The sequence below is a fragment of the Lacerta agilis genome, chromosome 17 (genome assembly GCF_009819535.1).
Source record: "Lacerta agilis isolate rLacAgi1 chromosome 17, rLacAgi1.pri, whole genome shotgun sequence".
NCBI classification, from domain to species: domain Eukaryota; kingdom Metazoa; phylum Chordata; class Lepidosauria; order Squamata; family Lacertidae; genus Lacerta; species Lacerta agilis.
This window is the reverse complement of record NC_046328.1, coordinates 18,150,596-18,170,162: the sequence shown is the minus strand read 5'-3', so window position 1 is coordinate 18,170,162 and position 19,567 is coordinate 18,150,596. Positions and strand designations below refer to the sequence as shown.

General features: G+C 45.7%; 1 protein-coding gene across 1 annotated transcript; it reads left to right on the top strand.

Moving 5' to 3' along the window:
* Window positions 1-2,265: 2,265 nt before the first annotated feature.
* Window positions 2,266-18,275, top strand: LOC117039209 (acyl-CoA dehydrogenase family member 11-like). Its single transcript, XM_033136293.1, has 14 exons — window positions 2,266-2,448; window positions 4,037-4,269; window positions 4,794-4,893; window positions 6,195-6,312; window positions 7,191-7,333; window positions 7,916-8,065; window positions 8,878-8,972; window positions 9,991-10,090; window positions 10,879-11,019; window positions 12,230-12,322; window positions 14,066-14,173; window positions 15,736-15,907; window positions 17,318-17,384; window positions 18,111-18,275. The coding sequence occupies exons 1-14, from the start codon at window positions 2,299-2,301 to the stop codon at window positions 18,235-18,237; spliced, it is 1,797 nt and encodes a 598-aa protein (XP_032992184.1). The 5' UTR covers window positions 2,266-2,298; the 3' UTR covers window positions 18,238-18,275.
* Window positions 18,276-19,567: the final 1,292 nt, after the last annotated feature.

The following is a 19,567-nucleotide window of genomic DNA, read 5'->3' as shown; positions in this document are numbered from 1 at the left end:
TGGGCTAGTTGCCAAGGAGCAGTTTGGGTGGTAGAGGGTTAAGTTCTTTCCCCCTGCAAGTTGCAGTGGGTCAGAGCGCCACAGGATGGTGATGTTTGCTATGATGCCAGTCCAGAAATGGTGATCTGGAGGGGTGGAAAGAGCCTGTAATCAAGCCACAATTACTATTTTTTTGTGCCTATCTTCAGTACAATGGAACACTCCAGCTATGTCTCCATCTGCTCCTGGCTGTTGCTTCCCAAAAAGAAGTTAACTAGAATTGAGCCTTGAAGAATGGCAAGCCAGTCAACTCCTCCCCCCAAAAGAGAAAAGCCTACATAAGCCAGAAGTGAGCCGGCTGCAGCTCAAGGGAACTACAGCAACACTGTCTTTCAGCACAAAGAAAATGTGAGTCCATGGGGACCATGCAAAGCCACGCAGTGAGCAGCCAAAAAGATGCAGCCCACATACTGAGTGAATGAGGGATGCAGCAGCTGACACATCTGTCAGTTGTCAGTCACAGCAGGGCCGTAACAGCACATGCATCTTGGGGCAGGGATGGGGTCCTGCGTGCAACTAGAAGCCACAACCCCCCACTTCTGCTCTCAAACCTGCTTTCCCCCAAATGCAGCTCTGAGCAGCAGAAGCGGACAAGGTCCCTGGTTCATCATCTTTGAATTGCAAATATAGGCAAGCATTAAGTAAGAATTGTTTTGCACCTCACTACAGGTGCCTTGAGGTTGGCATAAACAAGCATAGCCGGTTTAATCTGCTCTTCTCCAGTAGCTTGATAGTGGGAGATAGGAGGCAACTGGCTTGATTTAAAGAATTCGTGCCAGGGTGTGGTTTACCCTAGCAAACGAATTGCAGAAAAAGCGTTTTTTGTTGGCAGGGTTGGGTTCGGAAGACGATATTAAAATAAAATAAAAAATAGGAAGACTCAAAACTGTTCATAGCACAGCAGTAGAAAAGTGGTTTTAATGTAAGGGGCACATTTTCTTTTCCTATATATCTGTGGGAGTTTTGAGATGGCAGGAGGGAAAGGCGCAACTTCTCTCAGACTTCCCTTCAGGTCAAATAGAATCCTGCCCGCTTCTCGCCTAAATTCAACAGTCGACTCCGACGCTCCCCTTGTTGCATTGGCCAAAATGGCCTATCTTTTGAGCTACGCCAATAAAACTCAGAGACAAAGGAGCTAGGAGTCCATTTTGTTATTTATTGCAAAGCAATAAGATTACAGCCGAATCATTTCACAAAAACTGCAACCCCGCCTAAAGGTTCAGGCAGGGGTATTTATAGCATTTCAAACAAAGGATTTCAATTTAACCAATCATTACTTCATTACTTCATTTCATGTTTAGTACGCATGTCCAACATGACCTCATTCTCAGTTTAATACACATGCGCAATAAGCATTGCTAACTAAACCTTGATTCTCAAGAGATCTGTTACATTTTGTTAGTATGCATAATGGGAACCTGTGCTACATGTAGGCATGTATCAAGTTATGTTCCAGCTTATGAATTGAATCTTTGTGATTGACGTATTGTGGGGAAATGCATGTGTCCAAGTGAGAAGGGGGTTTAGAAACTTCCCACACATTCCTACACATCAAAGGATAGGATAGATGGCCAGGGACAGGAAAGTCATAAAGACAGCAAGAGATAGCAGGGAAGTAGCAGGGAAGTGAGATTTAAACATCCTGGAACCAAAACTCTTGCTATTTACCTCTCCCCGCTAAGAATTGGGGATCAAAGAGCCTAGGATTAACACAGGAATGCAAAGGTACCATTTGGTTTAGCAGAGGCTCTTGCTCTCATGGCAACATAACTGCCAACTTAGAGGAAATGGAGGATAGAAAAAGCCAAATGGATGCTACAATGTATTTGCTTGTTCTTTCCCAGTGAGGAAGGCTTCTTTGCCAAATCATCAGTTCCTTAAAGCAACAGGTTACTATAACATTTATATACAAGCATATTCAAGGATTTATAGGGGTTCACTATCACATTCATTTGGGCCACTGCTACACCCTCAGGCGGGTTTCAGTTTTTAGTCATCTTGTTGGAAAGGTGGTGGTGGTGCAAGGTGAAACAAACACACCCGGTACCATATGTTCTTTCTTCGACCGCTTTTAGTTTGCTTGTTGGCTTTTGGTTGGTTGGTTTGTTTGCTTTGGGGATGTGAACGCCTTGCAAGCCGAAGTTGTCATACTGCAAAGTTTGGTTGCAAAGGTTAGGGCAAGCAGGGAATCAAGAGTGCAAAGCTTGGGGCAAGAGGCGAATGGCATTTTCCAAAGGCTGGAATCAGTAAGTGGAGCCCATGGATCAAAAATGCTCCTCACAACACCCAAGGGAGCTTTTTGCCAGGAAACAAATTGGGGTCTTTTGTCAAGAACAGCCTAGGATTGGAAATCCATACCTGGAAGATGCTTTTCTTCAGGATTACTTGAAATCACAGCTACCCACTGAGGTCTGTATTTTATATATCATATTATATGTATAGACACACAGATATTATATATTTAATGTGTGTGCGAGCACACACACAATGTTCTGTGACATCTAGAGACTCCTAGATTGTACTTCAAGGGTAATCTCATCCAACCCCCTACAATGCAAGAATCACAGTTAGTTTGCACTATTAACATGGATTTGATTACTTCCTCTGATTTAAACAAAAGCAATTACATTACATCCTTTGCATATAGGACGTCAAGAGTAGTATCCAAACTGGTGGTGGCTGGTTCCCTTTGAGACTGGTAGAGTGGAAGGCAGGGAGCCCCACAGCAGGTGATGCCAGAGCCAACTAATTTTAGGTTTGTCCCCATCCTCCTCCCTGCTGAGTTCTACAAGGATCAACTGGGACACAAAAGAGGAGGAAGAAGAAGACGAGTAGCCAGGTGGACCCAATCCCTAGACAGTTTGTAAGAAGGAGGCAGGCAAGTGAGGGCAGACTGAGACTTTGAGGGCAGCACCCCATTCATCCAAATGTAGCAGCCTACACAGAATTCCAAAGCTGTCCTTGAATACCCTCCAATATTTCACAAATGGAAATAGAGACAGGTTAGTAAAATTCCTATTCCTATACCAAGGACCACTGCACAAGCCACCACTATCTTTTGTACATTGCTAAAGGTTCTGTTCTCTCAGCTGTGTTAATTGACCCTACATAGGAAGGTGCCTTCCACTGAATGAAACCAATTGGCCTGTCTAGCTCAGTCCTTTCTATATTTGACTGGCAACAGCTCTTCAGGGGTTTGGACAGGGAACCTTTCCCAGCCCTCCCTGGAGCCGCCATTGGGGACCTTTTGTCTACAAAGCAGGTGCTCTTCCCCTGAACTACAGCAAAGTATCTTGCCCTTTACTGATTTAAAAGCCAAGTAGGTGTTTGTTCCATGCTTAAAAGTTATGTAAGAAGCCAGCAGTTTGCCCTGTTCCCAAGCTGCTTTCCACAGATAAAAAGAAACCCTGCTAGTTGAAGCAGGTGAAAGGTGAGCTATGTATGGGTCATTATATATGTGCACTTACAGTAGTACCTTGGGTAAAGAACTCAATTTGTTCTGGAGGTTTGTTCTTAACCTGAAACCGTTCTTAATCTGAGGTACCACTTTAGCTAATGGGGCCTCCCGCTGCGCCGCCAGAGCACGATTTCTCTTCTCATCCTGAAGCAAAGTTTTTAACCCAAGGCACTATTTCTGGGTTAGTGGAGTCAGTAACCTGAAGTGTCTGTAACCCAAGGTACCACTGTATTTAGTAGTAATTTTTTAAAGTGCAAGACAGTCTCCCAAGCCATGTCCCTGAGGAAAGTCCAAAAGTACAGGCAGCTGGGTTCATTCTTTATAGCATAAGCACATTTCAAATAGCAGCAGTACATTAATACAGTACCCAGTTTGAAGGGATCAGTACCAGAGAGAGGTGAGGTCAAACAGGGAGCCCGAAACTTTGTTTTATGTTCTGCTCGCTGTGATGTTTTATTTTATCTTAGGTTAGTTTAGTTATACATACATACCTACACACATAAATACTAGTCCATCTGCCCACATTCTTTTGCTTTGCAGGTGTTTGCTGACGTAAGTTTGGACCTTGAACAGTTTGGGACTCGAGTGAAGGATGAAATTGATCTCCTGGGACGCGAGTGTGAGTTAAACCCCCCACAACTCAAGCAGTTCGATGCCTGGGGGCGGCGTGTGGATGAAATTATCACCTGCCCAGCCTGGAAGAGGATGAAGGAGATCTCGGCTGAGGAGGGGCTGGTTGCTGAGGCTTATGAGAGGAGATACTCTAACTGGAGGTACCAGTTTAGTTGACACCTGCAGACTCAGTTGGCCACACCTCAGGGCGGTGAACATTTCCCTATACCTCCAGTGCCATTCAAAATGAAATGTCCCTACAGTGGGGATAGTGACTCTTTTCTAGACGAAAGCACTCCCACAGTAGAACAGTGTGTAGTGATTGGCCACCGATTTCGATGGCTTTAAAAGGCAGCAAGACAAATTCATGTTAGGCTACTATCGATGGCTACTAGCCACGATGGCTATGTTCTGCCTCCATGGTCGAAGACATTATGCCTCTGAACACCACTTGCTGAGAATTGGAAGTGGGAAGACTGCTCTTGTACTCATGTCCTGCTTGTGAGCTTCCCATTGAGGCATCTGGTTGGCCACTGTGAAAACAGAGTGCTGAACCTGATAGGCCTTTAGCCAAGCTCTTCTTGTGTTCTTGTGTAGTTATATTCCAGTTGACATCTCTCTAGAACGAACATATTTTCCCCTTGGCATTTCTAAATTCAGCAAGCCTTTGTTTCTCCTTCCACAGCCGCATTCATCAGATTGCCAAACTGTACCTTTTCGCACCTTCTTCTGGTATTTTTTCATGTCCTCTGGCCATGACTGATGGAGCAGCAAAAGTAATAGAGGTGAGATCACAAGTCAGTGCTCAGCAGGTAGATCACTATGTTGTATTGCTCTGAATTAGACTAAGTCAGATGTTCATTTCTGGGATGCTGCTACCAAAGTAAAACACCCTACCCATAGATTTCCCTTACCAAAAAACAAAACCCCTATCCACAACACTATATTTAGAAACCTTGGAGAGCTGCTAGACTAATGCTGAGCTAGGCTAATGGTCAGGCTCTATGTAAGACATATTCCTCAGTTCCCCAAGGCCTCCCCTAATAAGGCCAGATTGGGAGTTAGCAAAACTGGTGCACATGTGGCATCAGGGCTCTGCTTAGATTCAGCTCTGCTGAAAAACCTTGAGGTCATTGTCTCAGAGGCAGATCTTTGGCAGCGCAACTGGTTCCACCATACTGGGCTCTGAGCCTACAGGGCACCACAATGAATAGAGCAGAATGCAAGGCAAGGGGCCACGGGAAGGGGTGCCAAATTTTGGCCTTGCACAGGGCACCACTGAAATTTAAAAGACCGAAGTCTAAGCCTGATTATTTGGAGTTATTGGTGTAAGATCTCTATTAAATAGTGGGTGGACATAGCAGACGACACAGTGATTCTCCAAGCAGCTCTCTTTATTCTCAGGCTGGAACAGAACTGAACTGAAGTGCTGAGCCAGCCTGCTTATATAGTCCTCAGTAACATGCAACAGTAACAACTCTCTCTAACTACCCAATCTGTGAGTGGCACTCTCAATCCTTCATTTGTATGTGGGCCTGAGTGAGAACTGCACCAGAGTAGGCAGAGTGAAACTATATACACAATACCCCTAGTGGCCGAGGGTGAGAACTTCAATACATAACAATCTCTGTGGGGAAGCTCCCTTGCCTGACTGTCATGGACTGGTTGGATGCAGAGGAGTGGTGGGAGGCACCAGCAAGGGAACCACCAGGCAAAGAAGGCTCAGAGCTAGGGCATTTGTGGTGGGACAACGATGCAGGGTCAGAGGAAGGTGTCAAAAGCTGAATAAGCAACAGGGTTTAGTGAGCCGGAAGAGGCTGTGGCAGAGGGCAGCCGAGACTCAGAGGTGTCAGAGGAATGGGGCCAGGAGACAGAAATGAGGCAGGCTGCTGAAGAATCCAGAGAGTCCCCCCTCCTGCTGAGACCAGCTCTCCTCCTACCTGGTCTCCCAATGCATGCAGAGGACTAAAGAGGGAGGAGCAACAAATGACAGGACAAAGGAGCTTTGGGCTGCTGTGGAAGGAACCAGGAGAGGAAATCCTGTTTGTTTTTCTTTCTCCCGTCTGTTTCCTGCAATTCCCAACAGTCCTTGGGGATCCCCAAGCCCCTCCAAGAAGTTTTTATCCACTTGACATCACGTGACCCTGCCAAATTCTGGACTTCTGGCCAGTGGATGACTGAACGCAGAGGGGGCTCCGATGTTGGTAAGTGTGCCCCAAAGTGGGAAGTCTGACACAGACTGCAATACAAAATGCCTTAAGAAATGAGTAGTGGCGCAGCTAGATAATGTTATACCATCAGCCTAATGGTCTGTTGAGGCATGGAGAGATGTCCTTTAGATGGCCATGTGTATAACGTCTGCTGTGAAATGCACTATTAACATTTCTCTTCTCCCACCACCCCAACGCCTCTTCCATTCCATGCTTTTAACTGCTTCCACATTTCTAATGGAAAAGGAAAACGAACAAATGAAAAACAGTTTACCAGCCTGGTAATAAGAAAGATAATATTCTACGCATGTGCAGTCTCACAGTTTAAAAATTCAATTAACTCATAGCACCACCATGAGTATATGAATATAATATGATAGTTTCTAATGCTTTCTCATGTGATTCTGTGAAACCTGATCTCAGATCTATCCGCAGGCATCTGGGGAAACCCAGCCAGATGGGCGGGATATAAATAAATTATTATTATTATTATTATTATTATTATTATTATTATTATTATTATTATTAATGTCACATAGGCCAGGCCTATAGTAATCACCATGGCAACATTGCTGGTGGGTAGGATATAGCTGCGTTATACAGAGTCAGTATTATGTACACGGACTGGCATCTTTTGTCCAGGATTTCGGGCAGGGGTCTTTGCCAGCCCTACCTAGAAATGCTGGGGTTTGATTCTGGGACCTTCTGCATATGAAGCAGGTGCCATGGCCTTTCCCCAAAGTTACTGAGGTGCCAGCTTCTTTTTTCGCTACACTGCTGAATGATAATGTTGCTTTTTCTTCAGCTTGAAGCCAGTGCTGGTTATTTGTGAAGATCAGCAGCAGCTAAGACTGGGTGTTCTTTTCTTGCAGCTAGTGGCACAGAGACAGTTGCCCTGGAACTCCCTGATGGCAGCTACAGTCTCCATGGCTTGAAATGGTTTACTTCAGCCACCGATTCAGATATAACTTTGACACTGGCAAGGAGCATGACTGCTGATGGACAAATACAGCAGGTCAGATTCCTAGTTGGGAAACTGAAGGACCAGCTGACAAGCAGTAATCAGTGATGTGGAAGTGGGGTGAGAAACAGGGTCCTTCACTGGCCATTTTGACAGGCGTTGGAGCCACTTACCTGCCACTCACCTGACATCACATGATCCATTGGGCCTTGCTGTGTTAATCAGCTGATCAGCGCTTATAGCATGACCCACTTTGGGCAGGAATCAGCTGCACTAAGAAGCTCCCACTTGAGAACTCTGTAGCACAGCCAATCCCTGCAGGATCACCGAACAGCTGATCAGCACTGACAGCACACCTTGTTTGCCAAGAAACTATCCCGAGTAGTACACTTTAAGGATCCTGATTGTTCCCTTACAGCCATGTCTTTACCTGCCACATACTTATTTTACATATGATGTCAGGTGAAGATCAGATGGGCTTGGTTTGCAGAAAACAGCTTCACAGGCCAAAGAGAACCCTTGCATGGCCTAATTTGGTTTACAGACTGGAGGTTCCCCATTGCACAATGAATTTATTCTAGCTCCATTTTCCTTGTTACCAGTCAGTGTTTCTCACCTTTGCATTCTCGGCTGCAGGGCTCCAAAGGTCTGTCTCTGTTCTACCTGAAGATGCGTGATGAGGAAGGGAAGCTGAATGGGATTGAGATACAACGGCTGAAAGACAAGCTGGGGACAAGGCAACTGCCGACCGCAGAGCTGCTCCTAAATGGAGCCAAGACACTCAAGGTGAGCAAAAAGAAAAAGGTGTGGAGGAAAACTTCCTCCAAAGCTCAGTTTCTGCTTCCCCGGGTAGGGTAGGGTGGTGGGGTGAGGCTTCAGCATCCTTCACAGGATTTCCCAATGCACCCTGTGGCCTCTACCTTAAAGTCTCCTCACAGATGGGGAACTCAGACCTGGAGGCCAAATGCGGTGCTCCAGGTCTCTCTCCCTGGGCCTTAAAACTCCTCAGGCCAGACACCCAACTGGCCCTGCTTTATACCCCAAGGTTTTTTCTCCTGGCCAGGGTGGATTGTGTCCTTGAACTCCAATAATGTCCTTTGTTTGTCTGGATGGAGAATAAAGAGGTGTGTGTGTTGAAAGTGCTTATTGTCCATGACCACTTTTGCCTTTCGTCCCATCCACCGCTGGCACCCTCGAAAATTCATTCCTTGGTCTTCATGCCCTTTCTGCTTCTGTTACACAGATCCTTACCAAAGAATTCCATCAATCGTTCGTTTGCATGTTTCAGGTTTGTTTTGCTCACCGAGCTGCCCCCTCACCCCATTCCTATTGTTTATACTCTGTGAGCTGCTCTTCCCTTCCTAATGGCTAGATATGTATCTATGCAACTGTGCTGTGTGTACGTATTTCTTGACTGAGGAATTTGTGCAGAGCTCCACTGCTCTACTTAGGAGTTATGGGCAGGCGGAAAGGCTATTATAGGCTTTTATGCCCCAGGGAGAACATGAGAGAAAGCAAACAGATTCCCTTTTTACTAAATTGCAACCCGGTCCATGCCAATTAACCTCATTCTGCCTTTTTCTGCTTCATGCTTCCAGATCTCTGCAGAGGGCCGGGGTGTGGCTTCCATTGCAAACATGCTGACCATCACTAGGATCCACAATGTCATTTCTGCCGTTTCGGTCATGAGAAGGTAATTCATGTCCCCTTCCCTAAGATCAACTGGGGCCTTGGAGAGCCAGTTTGGTGTAGTGGTTAAGAGCGGCAGACTCGTAATCTGGGGAACCGGGTTCGTGTCTGCACTCCTCCACATGCAGCTGCTGGGTGACCTTGGGCTAGTCACACTTCTCTGAAGTCTCTCAGCCCCACTCACCTCACAGAGTGTTTGTTGTGGGGGAGGAAGGGAAAGGAGAATGTTAGCCGCTTTGAGACTCCTTCGGGTAGTAAAAAGCGGGATATCAAATCCAAACTCTTCTTCTTCTTCTTCTTCTTAGTTATGGCTCTTTGAATCATGCTGCTGTCTGAATAAGCATTAAAGTAAGATGAGGTTGGCTGTGACAATGCTGTTAAGAAACTCCTGGTTTCCAAATTGTGGAAGTAAATACAGTTCCCATGATTCCTTTGGGAGAATCATGCACTTGCAGTGTATGGTGCAGATGGTAACTTCCATGTTACTATCTCTCAAATAAAACCACTGCTTGTGAGCTACAATTAGCTACCTCAATCAGAAGTCTACACAGAGCAAGAGCGAGGAACCTGAGGCGCTCCAGATGTTGCTAGACTACAGCTCCCATCATTTCTGACCATTGGCCATGCTGGCTGGGGCTGGGGCTGGTGCAAGTTGTAGTCCAGCAACATCTGGAGGGCCACAGGTTAGTCACTCCTCTCAAGAGCTGTGGCCTTTGTGACCTTGGGGCATGTCTTCTCACATGTGACCTTTTTTGGGCACTAAGGTCATCAGGAGAGGCCTTGCTCCAAATTCTGCCACTTTCTGAAGCCAGATTTGAGTGATCTCCCGGTGGGCTTGCCAGCTAACAAGAATCCTCCCTGACTTTGTGTTGTGAATCAGAGCTATCTAGGGGGTAGGGTGTTTGTAGTATGTGAGCAACAAAATGATGCATCTAAAGTATAAGTATAGCATGATACGAGAGCAAGAGCAGGAAAAATAGTCAAGTGCATTTAATTAGCTAAAAATTGCCTTCCGTCTCCAGAGTGATCACCCTGGCAAGGGATTATGCCACCAAGAGGGAAGCCTTTGGAAAACCCCTGAAGGCTCACCCTTTACACATGCAGACTTTGGCTCGGATGGAGGTGAGGATTTGGAGGTGCTGGTTTTTTTTTACCTTGAACCTTGAAGTCTTCCCCTGCAACCTACAAAGCATATGAGACTCCCCACCACGTTCATGTTCCTCTTGGTCATGAGGTGAAGGTGGTTTCCTCTTTCTCCCTTGAAAAGCACATAGAGCCGAAGGAGGAAGTTGGAAGAGTGAGGTTCTTTCTCACAGCCTCTTTCAGCTCCATGTGCTTTTCAGACCTCAGATAAATTCTGTTGGATCCAGCAGCTCCCTTGGAAAAGCAACATGTCTGTGGTTTTTCTCTGTCTTGAGGTGTGGTGGGGGCTTACCAGTGGGAGTGCAAAAAGAAGTGACCAGAGGTGGTGGCAGTGGCTCTCCAGGATTTCAGGCAGGGAACCTGGATATATTTGGCACTGAACCAGGATTTCAGGCAGCCCTACCTGGATATGTCTGGCATCAAACCTGGGACCTAATGCATGCTAGGCAAATGCTCTACCACTAAGCTAAAATCCTTAAGACATAGGAAGCTGCCTTATACTGAGTAAGACATCATTTTCCATCTAGTCCATTATTGTCTACAATAACTGGCACTGGCTTTCCAGTGTTTCAGGCAGGGAACACTTTCAGCCCTACCTGGATATGCCAAGGATTGAACCTGGGACTTTCTGTATGCCAACCAGGTGTTCTGCCACTCAGCTACAGCCCTTGCCCAATATGACATCCTTGTTTCTCCAGCCTAGTCTTACTTGTTGTAAGACCCTTGTGTGCTCCTCCACATGATCCCAGGCTGTCTTGTTCCTGCAGGTGCAAGCACGAGGAGCATTCCTGCTGATGATGGAGATGGGGAGATTGCTTGGACTGGAAGAAACCAAGAAGGACACTGAGCAAGACCAGCACATGCTTCGGCTGCTGACGCCTGTTGCCAAACTTTACACTGGGAAACAAGTAGTGTTTCAAGGCCTAGAATTTGGTTTCATGGTTTAGTTACATATTGGGCTCTGAAGCAAAAAGGGATGATTAACAGAGGAGCCGGATACTAATTGTGGGGGAGAAGAGAAAAGGAAAGGAAAAAACTAAAGTTGGTAATTGTTTAATGGCCAAGTGGTTGTGAAATGGTAACACCCTGCCAGGGTAAGCGTATTCAAGAAAGGGAACTATTATAAAAATATTGGAATGATAGCTACTCAGGTGTTTTCCTGGATGGGCTTCTGCCCTAGGGTGGTCCCTTAGCCTTGATCCTCTTTTTCAACAAGCCTTTCCCATCCCCAGATTTTATACAGGTTTCTCACTGTTTCCCAGCTAAACCACCACAAACTGGCAGATAAATGTAAAAGGAATTTTACTAGAATAATAACTGAATAAGGATTGACTAATGACATTCAAACAAACAGAAACATATTACAATGCCATGTGCAGATCAATAATAGTTCTGCCAAAAACATGGAATGCATTATATGCATGGTGAACGTTCCAATGTCTGAATAACTGATCCATTCAACAAGTGGCTGAGCATAGAACAGTATCCTGATGCCAACAGAAGGTTCAAAACAGTTTGTGAAAGATGACACCACTCTGATGCAACGAACGTGGGTGGATGAAGGAAGGAATAGGATGAAATGTTCCCCAGTAGGTCTTATATAGCCACAGGTGGGCAGATCAAAGAAGACCTGTCCTCCGGATTTGCAACAGGTTTCACCACAAAGCTTCATCAGTTCGAGGCTGTATGATGCAAACAATACTCAAATTACAATGTATATTAATACAATAGAATTGTAAATCACAAGTATCTTGCTATGCCTTACCTAATCAGACAAAACAGCACAAAAGAGGAAGCACAAGAGCTTGATGAACAAACTTGCTTCAAGCCTTCAATACAACTGCAGGTGAATGGAATCAATCATTACATGGTTGCATGGTTAAAGCTACAGCATGTTCCTTGTGATTTACAATTCTTTTGTATTAATATATATATCCAGTGCAAAGTGGGATATTGCAAATGTGCCACATTTCACCTCCCCACACCCCAGTTTGCTGAAACGTCTGTAAGGCACTCTATGTGTGTATGAAGTTGTCAGAGGGGGTCAGAGACCAGGGGCAGATCTCTGGGTGTTCAAGGTTAATGGGAATGTGCACATACCACTTGTCTTTGTTGCAGGCTGTTGCGGTTATCTCAGAAGGGCTGGAGTGTTTTGGAGGGCAGGGCTACATGGAAGATACAGGCCTGGCAGGAGTTTTACGGGATGCCCAGGTATTAAGCCACACACCCACACCCTGCAAAAAGGGCATTTTTCTCAGCCTCTCCTTCTTTCAGCAGCCTATATCCTACAGCAGTGTTGTTGAGGTAGAGCAGGGGACAAAAACTGGCTTCAGAATGTTGGTGGTGGCTCCATTGTTTAGAGTCTTCAGGAGCTTAGACATCGCTTGTCACGGCAATCTAAGCTCACAATAGAAGTAGCTATTTTCACTCTTCTTCCAGGTAAAAGTTCTGCAGTTCAAAAATGTACTCTCTGTATCTGTTTCTCCAGGATTAAGAATGCACCAGCTGTTGATACAGAATGTCTTAGAAAGAGCAGCTTCATACTGTGTCCCTACAGCTTGTAACTGGATTTACTCGCCAAATACCAGGGACTCAAATTTAACGGCAGGTGTTAATCATGAGTTAGATACAATCCCTCAGTGCCAATGTTATTTCTTCAAAGATGAATTGTTATAGTATGCCGATTTAAGTCTGCTAAGATGCCCCAACCCTCCGTCTGCTGTAACAAATGAACACAGCTGGCAGATTGTGAAAGATGGACCAGTTCTCAGCTACAAAGAGCACTATCGAGGAATAGTAATGCAAACACAAACAGAGGCTATATTTGGGAGGAGCATTCAAAAATATTAGTTGGAGGGCAGTGCCCACCCTGCCCTAGATCAAGCAACACCCCCAAAATGTCTGTCCACAAATTAGATATAGGCCAGGTTAAGATCAGACCACACGATACACTGCAGACACATGAAATGAAGCCCTTGACAACCCCTTCTCTATTGCAAATCACATTCGTGAGACTGCATATCATCAGAGAAGAGAAGGGGGCATGTGTCACCATTTCACTTGCACTTGTTAACAGCGGTCTTCTGTTCTTTTTTGGCGGCTGGGGGCAAGTGCGCACTGGGCAGGGGCAGGACACACAGAACCCACCATGCCAGGCTTTCCCTCACCAACACTGCTGGGTGTGCGCACATGGGGCATGGAGGGTTCATGGAGCCTGCATGCTAGTTCAGCCCTGGGCTATGCCGCTGCCCGCCCATGCAGGGAGAAGCCTGGCTGGCCGACAAGGCCCTTGGCTGGCAAATCCCCACCCCACCCTGACGCTAGCCAGGCAGACATTGGGCAAGGGGGCTGGGGACACAGCAGTCAGGCCACGCTCCAGGGCTGAGAGACCCCCAGCAGCTAACATGGTGGGATAGGGATCCCTGTGTGGGTCATTCCCCCTAAATATCATGCGCCTGCTGCTCTGTGCCCCCCCCCCCATGCTATTCCCCTGCTTGTTAATATAGTATGGGTGGGAACCTCACAGACGTAGATAGCAGCTGTCAGGAAAGATCTTGACATCCTCTGCTACCCATTTTCCAACTCTAAATCCTTGCTGCCCAGTGTATTTTGTGACCAGGAAGGGCCATTTGTTTATGAGCTTTCTACTTTTATTTCCTTCAGTCTTTGTCAGCTTGGAGCCCTACAGTTGTTTTGGACTACAATTCTTAGCACAGCCATAGAATGCTGGAGCTGGTGGGAGTTGTAGTCCAAAACATCTGGAGGGTGACAGATTAGCAGAGATTGATATATTGCAGAGATTTCAGGAGCAATGTTTCATCTGGAGTGACATGCAGTTGTTCTTACTCTTCCATCCATTACTAGTCTAACATCTCAACTTTTCCCCGACGTCTTAGATTTTGGCTTCCCTTTTAATTTTGTTTGCTGTCCCACTTTTCTCTGACTCCCTGACAGGTGCTAACTATCTGGGAAGGAACAACCAATATCCTCTCTCTGGATGTTCTGCGCTCCCTAGTTAAGAGCCAAGGAAAAGTGCTGGATGCATTTTTCTCTACTGCCCAGGTGAGCATTCCTCAATAAGGACACATTACTGTTAATGTCACTGCTAGCAATGTAATCCTAAACTATACCTACCTTCCAACCTGGTGCCTTCCAAATGGTTTTGACTGCTATTCCCAACAGCCATGGCCAACAGAGTTGTGCTGGCAGGGGCTGATGGTGTGTGTGTGTAATTTCATTAAATTTATATTCTATCCTTCCATCCAAAGGAGCCCAGGGCAGCAAGCAAGCAATGAAACAATCTAATATCTTAAAAGCCATTCCAGTACAGATGCAGACTGAAAAATATATCCACTTAAAAGGCTTGTTGAAAGAGGAAGGTCTTCAGCAGGTACTAAAAAGGCAACAGAGGTGGCACCTAATGTTCAAATGGAGCAGATTCCAAAGGGCAGGGGCCGGACCCTAAAGGCCTGATTCTTACAGTATGTGGAATGAAACTCTTGCTAAGATGGCATCTGCAGAAGGCCCTCAACCTCCTGAGCACACTCATTGGCTGGGTATATAGGGGGTGAGACGAACGTTAAGGTATCGTGGTCCCAAGGTCTATAGGGTTTTATACAGGAAAACCAACATGCTGAACATAGCCTAGTTTGCGGTTGAATCCATCTGGAGGGCACCAAGTTGGGTAAAGCTGCATTAAACCACTGTTAAGATTGCAGAAGAGGTGGAAAGGAGTGCATAAGCCACATCCATTCCTGTGCCCTCAGCTGTGATGAAGAGATTGCAGCTGTTTGTCTGTGCTGCACACTAGAGCGGTTTTCAAAGAGACAAAACTCAAACATCATTAATATAAGGACAAATTGTTGTTTTCTAGAGTTTGTGAATAGAAGTGTGTGTGTATTAGAGGCCAAAGCACTTAAGAAATCACTTTACTTTTAACCATCATGCTGGCTGGGGCTAACAGGATTTGTAGTCCAAAATGCAAAGGGCAGCAGGTTGAGAAGGCCACTATTAAGAGGTGACAATAGCATCCAGCATAGACGGCTTGATTCTTAGCCAGCTGCACTTATACACTGCAGCCAGCTGCACTTATACCAGATGCACTTATACACTGCAGCCGACCCACTAACATGTCACGAAACACCATTTGGAAAGCTCTGACTCAGAGCTTAACGTATTTGATCCCAGCTGTATTTTTGTATTTCATTTGTAACATCATGTGTGTTTATTCTATGCCAAGGGAGGGGGACATGGCCATCCAGATGTGGTTGGGAATCTGCAACATGGGATTTGGAGTCTACATCAGCTAGCTGGCATGGGCACTATTCAGGAATGATAGGTGTAGTCTAACAATAGCTGGAGGAATACAGACTCCCCCTCTCCCCATTGCACAATGTGATAACACTTACGCATGTGATGAAGTGGACTCAAGTTCTTGAACGTTTATGTCAAACTAACAACGGTAAATCCTTTAAGGTACCCCAAGGCTCTTTCTTGTTCAGATCAACATAGTTGTCTGGGAAAAATGTAAAGATTTGCTAACGGCTGAAAAGATGGTTTAGATTGGACAGCAGTACTGGCTGTTTCGAGAAACACTGATTACCATATGACTGATTTCCTTGCAGGCCAGGTTGAAGGTGGCGCTTAGTGTCTCCGAACTGGAACTTTCTGTGCAAATAGTGCAAAATGCTCTCCACAAACTCAGACAGTTCACTCAGAAAATAAGCTTAAAGGGAGAAGCCGGGATGCAGCTGTTTGCAAGAGACTTTGCCTATGCTCTGGCACGGATCTATGGAGGTAATGAAAAATGCTGTTAAATAATCACTTTGCCAGTTTACTACAGAATGATTTAGAATTCAGTGCAGTAGGCTGAAGCTTATGATCCCTCGGCGTTTCTGGGTGATCTTCCAACCCAACTCTGCACTGCGAGTCTATGACCAATGATTTAAAAGTGGCATTTTTTTTTGACTGGATGCACAGCCACATAGCAAGTGACTCATCTCAGGCAGGTGTAAAATGTCTTAATGTAAAAGAGGCAATAAATTTACTTTGGGACAGGGAGAAGAAATCCATAATTGAAAAACAGCTGTTTCCAATACCGTGACAATCAAAAGAGGATTTCTGACAGGCACAAAATGTGTTCTAGTTCCCAATACAAAGGAGAGTCTGGCTCCCTCAGTAAAACTAACAACATATGTCACATAGCACTACACAAGAGGGTAGCACCAAATCAATGGAGATCAAAAAGATTTAAGTTCCAGCGCAGAACTGAATTTATTGGAAAGCCAGCACATCATAGTTCATCGTTCATTATCACTGAGGTGATCGCTTCATTGATGCACAATCTCCTGTCTGTGTGAACTACTGTAGTTCTAAGCAAGCAGGCTGCCAGTGATCAGTGTAATTTCAGAGAAACCAATGGCCAGGTCACCTTTCCTTGTTGCTCCCAATCACTGCCATTATCTGTTTCACCACCTGTGGCTACCTGATCTATTGACTACTTCCTCAGGCAATGTTATCTTCATTACCTTCTAGTTTAAATCCCATTTTTCAGCGTTTGCCTCTGGAATTAATTTGAGCAAAGACCAGGCAGGGGTAATATTCCGTGGGCAGGGGTGGGAAAGAGATGGCACTGGATCTTTGGACTGCTGTTACTTTAGTGGCATTAGGTGTATACGGGGGTGGGGGATATTCACAGACTACTCTGTGATGAGTAAGGCCAGAACCCAAAGTGGTGGAGAAATAAATGTAAATGTTAGCTTTTACAATAGAGTAGCTTCTACGCACCCCTGTCCTCCAGCAAGCAGCATTTTTAGAGTTCAAGGGAATACTCCAGCCAGCCTAAACATGCAAATAGGATGTGACAGAAGGGTGGCGAGGGGTGGGTCTAGGGAGAGTTATGTGTGCTTTTCTTTCAAATGCATCTCTGGGTTATTTGTGGGGCATAGGAATTCGTTCATTCCTTCCTCCCCCCAAAAAATGTATAGTCCGGCCCCCCACAAGGTCTGAGGGACAGTGGACCGCCCCCCCTGCTGAAAAATTTTGCTGACCCCTGGTCTAGGGAGAGTCTTAAGGGCCAAGTTAAGAGGGGCTTGAGGGCCATATTTGATTCCTGTAACTGAGGTTTCCCCTCCCTGCTGTAGCAGAATAATGTTACTTGGACGATGGTTCAGTAATGTTAACCACCTATATATTTGCTTTACATAGGAGTTCTCCTGCTGGAATATGCTGCCAGGCCGAATGCATCAGCCACAGACATCTATACTGCTCAGAGGTATTGAATAAGCTTAGTCCATCCTCCAAAGCCATTTCTGAGATGGCAGAGACATATTCATATTTTTTACTGCTTAAGAAAGGGGGGCAGTCCTGGAATGTTGAAAGTCAGTGCAGTTGTCAAGGCTGAAAAGGAGCAGTTTAGATTGGACAACCTCTCATGCGGCTCAAGAGAGCCAGGCTGTATGCATGCAGGGAAGGAAGGAAGAGAGGGACATAATGAGAGGACAGAGCTGTGTGATATTGGTGGGAAGGCGGTCAACTCTCACATAAGCATTTCAGAGTGGTCAGTCAAATCTATCCAGTAGGCTGCCCTGAACTATTTGGTTTTCTAAAGGGGCCACACGTGCCTTGTGATCATTAGGCTCCAGAACATGGGTGGCAGAACTCTTCACTAAATATAAATATTAAATGTTGATGCTTATGGCAAAGAGATGGTATTTAGTTTCCAACATACTGGTACATCAGGGCAGTTTCTTGCAAACTTTTAGCCTGGTGGGAAACCTATGGCCTGCCATAAGTTGTTGAACTAGAACTCCCACCAGCCTGGATGATTGGCCACGCTGACTGAGGCTGATGGGAGATGTAGCTCAGCAACACCTGGAGGGCCAAGGGTCCACCACCTCTGCTTAATGCAGTAGGAGAATCATTGATGGGTTTAAAGTTTAAAACCAGATTTCCAGTTTCAATCAGTTGTACACAAAGGATTTTGCGGCAACTCTTACAGATGGTGTCACCAAGACATGTGCCCTGTGGACAGTGAAGACAAAGCTGGGTCTTATAGCACTGGAGCAGCTTCTCTGGATACTTCCCTGGTTTATGACAAACATCCAGTTCTGAAAGGAAGACTGTAAGAAGGAAGGCAGACAAGATGCCATGCACTATCCTGGAATAAGACGAGGGCTTTTTCTTTAAAAATTATCTCAAAAATGGGGGGCGGGGGGCGTCCTATACATGGGTAGTGCATAGTGGGGATGTGGGATTGGTTGGTCCCTTCAGCCGGAGGTTGTCATCACTATTTGGTGTGTAATTAGTCGCTGTGGCAAGGGCTGAAGTTGATTTGCTGTCGCTGTGACAATTTTGAGGGCAATTGGCAGCTTCTGCTGGCGAGGGAACAGCTGAGAGGCTGTGTGCAAGGGTCAGCGATTTTCTGCAATCCCCCATAAAAGAAGCTCAATAACTATGGGCAAAACTCCCCCCCAAAATCTCAACAACTGAAGGCAACTTCCCCTATTTTCCTAATATACGGGGGCATCTTATACACAGAAAAATACAGTAGTGGGGACAGAGACAATTCTGATACAATAAAAAAGGTATTGCTTACCCTGAAGTAAGCTGGCAAAGACTGCAGTAACTAAAAGTAGAAAGCTGAGAAATAAACAGCCCTTTCTTGTCAAAAAACATTGCATTCAAGTGTGTCATGGTCCGGTTCATGGGCGGTCCAAGTCCCGGCTGAGGACGTTGGGACTGGCGGGGTAGGAGCAGGAATGGGAGTCCGGAAGCGTGTTGCTGTGGCAAAGAGCCAAAGGGAAATGCTGCTCTTGCCACCGGGTGCTATGCGTTACCAATCGGCCTCACCTGTACGGCCATGCCTTGCCTCTTCAGAACAAACTTAGGAAAGCCCCAGTCCTGCGAAGCCCTACTGGTCACAGGGCCTGGCTCCTGCACGCACTCCTGACAGTGTGTGCATTCAACTCTTTTCAGTTATTAACGTTTAACAGCCATGAGGATATGGAAAGGAGTGTATGAGTCCAAGGCTGGATGCAATCCATGGCTGCAAGTCATAGTTGAACAGATCCCCAAGTTACTCTTCGTGCTTCTACTATAATGACATACAGGGATGTTATGACCACTCAGCAAAACTTCTACCTCATTATGGAATACAAACCAAACCTGACCTGCAAGAACCTGCAATTGAGGAATGCTTTCAGAGTGTGACAAGTTCTCTGCATACGGAAAATGGTTGCTTTAGAAATTGCTTGGAAAGGAACTAGTAGGTTCTGAAGTCTCTGTCTTTGCCCATATAACTGCTGCAAACCAAAGTGACCCCCCTTTAAACCCTAGGAACTTTCCCAATTTGCAAGGACTTAAGCTACAACCCCAAAAGCTGTAGCTGGTTTCAGAAGAAGTGGAGTTAATCTATGGAGTTAATTATGTGGAAAGCAAGTTTATCCAGACAGGTGG